The 4,384-nt window shown below is 42.0% G+C and overlaps 1 protein-coding gene across 1 annotated transcript; it reads left to right on the top strand.

Moving 5' to 3' along the window:
- Positions 1-607: 607 nt before the first annotated feature.
- LOC107275703 (uncharacterized) lies at positions 608-2,893 on the top strand. Its single transcript, XM_015760888.3, has one exon. It carries the CDS (start codon positions 624-626, stop codon positions 2,742-2,744), a length of 2,121 nt encoding a protein of 706 aa, XP_015616374.2. The 5' UTR covers positions 608-623; the 3' UTR covers positions 2,745-2,893.
- Positions 2,894-4,384: the final 1,491 nt, after the last annotated feature.

Genomic DNA, 4,384 nt, shown 5'->3' with positions numbered 1-4,384 from the left:
TACGTACCGTGTTCAGAAAATGGAAGCGTGTCCATAAAAATCTAATAGAGCTAGTGATTAAAAAGAACGAGGCGAAACTTATACCCTAGCACTATACTGTACGTTTTGCCCCTTAATTAATAGAACTGAGGTACAAACGAGGGTCAGTGTGCAAGGTCGGAAATGATCCTCGCGTGACTTCGTCAAGTCTTCAGTTCCTAATTATAACATCGGGCAAAAGTTAAGAGATCGATTAGGACAGTGTGACATCACGGCCCAATTTGAATTAGAAATGTGTGGTACATGCATGTAAGCTGTGTATGTATGTTTCATACCACATTGCTAGTTTAGTAAAAGTGGAATCAACTTATAAGAGCTTGTCCCTTCAACTATATTAACCCTTTTGTACGAAACGAGAATGAAAATAAAAATGAAATTGTAAGTGGAGTTGTTATGTGTAAGTGGGTCCGACCGTCAGATGGTCTGGACAAGGCAGGGGGGATGGTTGGATAAAGTGTATAATTATCGATGACCTAGCTAGCTACCTAGCAGCAGCTGGTAGGGCTATCATCCTTCGTGCAACTGCTGCCTATATATTAACCAGTACACCAACACCTAGGCCTAGATAGCATATTTACGTATATATGGCACTCGTCGATATGGTTCACGGGCTCAACAGCCCAAAGTTGCGATTGATCCGCATCGAGGTTCTCGTGTTCCTGGGCGTCGTCGGGCTGTTTGTGCTCCTCATCCTCGGCTCCTACCGCCGGCGGTCCAGCTGTGAAGCTGTCAAAATGACCATCTGGGTGGCGTACGCTGCTTCCATCCCCATGGTGAGCTACACCCTGGGGCTGATGCAGTCGTCCCCTTACAAGAACAGCCTCTTCTCCGTCTGGGCCATCATCCTCTTCATCTTCCTCGGCAGCGCCGATTCTTTCTCTGCTTATAGCCTACTAGACAACGACGACTGGAAGAGGTTCTACTTGAAGCAGCTCATCGAGTCTTTCTGGGTGGGTTGGCTGGTGGTTTCCTCTGGTGGCTCGGATTTCCAGTACATTCTATGGGTCATATACTGCATAGTCATATTGAAATCCGGCACACGGGTCGCGTCGTTCAAGCTAGCCAGTAGAAGCTCCATGCTCTCCAAGAGTACCAAATGGGTGGCAGACTACATGAGCTACGAGCACCTGCGACCTGCCGGCGACGGGGTCCAACGACGAGACGCCGTCGACATGCAAGGGTACCACTATGTGGTTGCAGGAGAGGACGAGCAGAATCCTAGGGTGGAGCCTCCCGAGTACCATCTTAGGTACAACGACGATGACCGGGCAAAGCTCGTTACCGTTCAAGATATCTGGAACTGCAATGGGAGTCTGCTCTCCGGTGGCAATGGCGGCAGGCTCAAGGACGTGTGCCTCTCCATGGCCTTGTCCAAGATGCTGAACCGCAGGTTTGCCGGCTTTCAGGTGCTCGCCGAATCAAATCTCCACAAGACCCGCGACTTCCTCTTCGGTGGCCTGCTCCATGGCGACAGGTGCGTCGAACGAACCTTCAGGGTCATCGAGGTAGAATTAGCCTTTGTGCACGACTACTTCTACACCAAGTACTTCCTTATCTATAGCAGTCACCATCTGTTCGTCACGTTGTCTTTTGCCATGGTCCCGACCTGCGGTTGGCTTGCCTACAAGCTGTTCCAGCATTTCCTCCGGGTACCCGATGAAGATGAGCTCAAATTCCTCGTCAATGCTAACCACAGGAACTACGACGCTCTCTTCACCTCCGTGACAGCGATCGCAATCGCTCTGCTTGAGGGTTTACAGGTGTACATATACCTGGCCTCGGCCTGGAGCAAAGTAGCCATGATATCGAAATATGTTACCACAGATTCATGGAACAGTAGCGTATTGTTCTCCAAGTTGATTGGATGCATCACGAGCCTCAGGTACTTCCGGAGCTGGGAAGATAAACTCGGTCAGTACACACTGCTCAAAAGTTTTGACTACAAATCGATGAACATACTGTACCATGCTACCTTCTCCTTGGTCAATAAGACCAAGAAGGGCCGCAAGGAAGATAAGCGTGTCAGATTATCCATGGATGTAAAGAAAACCGTTATAGAAACCCTGAAGAAGAATAGAGGCCTTGGCCAACTGGGAAACTGTGTCATATCTCTGCACGCTAACGAGGTATACTACCAACTTTCATGGTCATGCACCACACTCCCAACTACAACACATATCATAATGGCTTGGCACATCGCCACTACTCTTTGCGAGGTGGAAGACGAAGATCAACATGGAATAGACAGTACTACTACTACTACTAATCAGCACGTAGCTTGTAGCTTGTCAAGGTACTGTGCCTACCTAGTAGCCTTTGCTCCGGAATTGTTACCGGATCATAGCTTCGTCTCCGAATCCATATTTGACGCCCTGGTCGAGGAAGCCCGCGAATTGCTGAAGGGTAAGAAAACAATGCAGCAGCGGAAGGAAGCGCTAAGAAGCCAGGACCATGGCGACAACCGTCTCCTCGTTGTGGGCGGTCGGCTCGCAAACAATCTCATCGAGATCGAACACCCGGGGGACAGATGGAAGGTGCTGTGTGATTTCTGGGCAGAGATGATGCTGTACATTGCACCTTCGAATGATGCCAAAGCGCACCTGGAAACCCTGCCAAGGGGAGGAGAGTTCATCACACATCTCTGGGCTTTGCTTGCACATGGTGGCATCTTGGAGCGACCCACTGGTCCAGCTCAAAACGTATGAGCACCAATAGCCTTTACTACGTACATCCGGTGCCAAGCTTTATGCTCTATAGTTCTCTATTGTGTTAAAGTGCAGTGTATCTTCTATGTATGTGTTAAAGTGCTTGTAACTTTTACTCCCTCCGTTTCAAAATATTTCACACCGTTGACTTTTTAGCACATGTTTGACCGTTCGTCTTATTTAAAAAAAATTTGTTAAATATGTAAAACTATATGTGTACATAAAAGTATATTTAACAATGAATCAAATAATATGAAAAGAATAAATAATTACTTAATTTTTTTAATAAGACGAATGGTCAAACACGTACTGAAAAATTAACGGTGTCAAACATTTTGAAACGGAGAGAGTAATACAGCTAACTTTTAGACATACGTTTGATCAATCATGTTATTCAGAAATTTAGTATAAATACAATATATTTTATTATGACTTATTTTATCTTTAAAGGTTCTTTAAGCACAACTTCTACTTTTTTATATTTGTATTATAAATTTTAATTAGGATGAATGGTTAAAAGTACATAGACTCAACTAGTGCGTATATTTAAAAACGGGGCAATACTGTGTGTGTAGAGTGCGGTAACACCCATGCATCTTAGTCTATCTATTATAAAGTCTATCAAACTTTCTCAAAACAATCTCAAGCCATCACTTGGCACTCTAATAAATTAAAGAAAAACATATATAGAAACTCTGAGAAAAAAACAAAACATATACCCCTCGATTTTCACTTAAATTTATGGGTCTAATATTATAAACTATATTAGATTAGATTTCTCAAAAAAAACCGAACCAAACTCCTTCCTTACATAGTCTCATCTTTCCTTCTGTTAAGTAGGAACGAATGTACAAATATTGACCTACCTTTTTTTTCACGTAATTTTTAATAAAATTATTTGTTCATCGATTTTCACTTAAATATGTATTAGACCATTAGATCTATCTTTTCTAAAAATACAAAGCCTAGAAATTCTAAAAATTTTGACAAAAAAAGTACATATCCCTGGATTTTTCAGTAAATCAATAGATGACCATTGGATTAGAATTTAAAAAATCCTACTAATCACTCCTCATGGTCATCCCGGCTAATCACACCCTCCTATCTCTAACACGTAAGTACGTAATTCGCATATGTACGTATTGCATGTCAAAAAAAGGTATAACCGGCAAATCCTCTAATTGGATTAGATTAAAAAAGCCAAATCATATCCCACCTAATCTCTAATTTTTACGTACTGTTACGTGTCTCTATCTCTATCTCCATCTCTATTTCTATCTCTACTGTTATAAAAATTAAAAATATTTTTGCCGGTACTTTAATAAGTCATTCGTGTATGAGTCGGTTTTTAAGTTCGATCGTTTTTAGAAATACATATCCGTATTTAAGTCGGTTTTTAAGTTCGTTCGCTTTTGAAAATATAGAAAGAGTCATATAAGAATTCTTTTTAAAAAGACTTGCATGCTAAGACGATCGGACTTCTAATTGCAGCTTATGATTTTCTAAAAAAATATATATCTAAGTGAATTTCATCTTAACTAGACCGTATAACAACAATACAAATAAAATAATCTTCACCTGTTGTTAAATATGCACGGACATTTTTTCTAGTAAAAAAAAGTACATGTGTTGGATCGCCA

Source organism: Oryza sativa, chromosome 11 (assembly GCF_034140825.1).
Source record: "Oryza sativa Japonica Group chromosome 11, ASM3414082v1".
Lineage (NCBI taxonomy): Eukaryota > Viridiplantae > Streptophyta > Magnoliopsida > Poales > Poaceae > Oryza > Oryza sativa.
Note: the sequence above shows the minus strand (reverse complement) of the source record. Positions and strands in the feature narration are given on the sequence as shown.

Excerpts from the sequence above, each read along its gene's own strand:
- LOC107275703 (XM_015760888.3), top strand. The coding sequence starts at position 624 with ATGGCACTCGTCGATATGGTTCACGGGCTCAACAGCCCAAAGTTGCGA.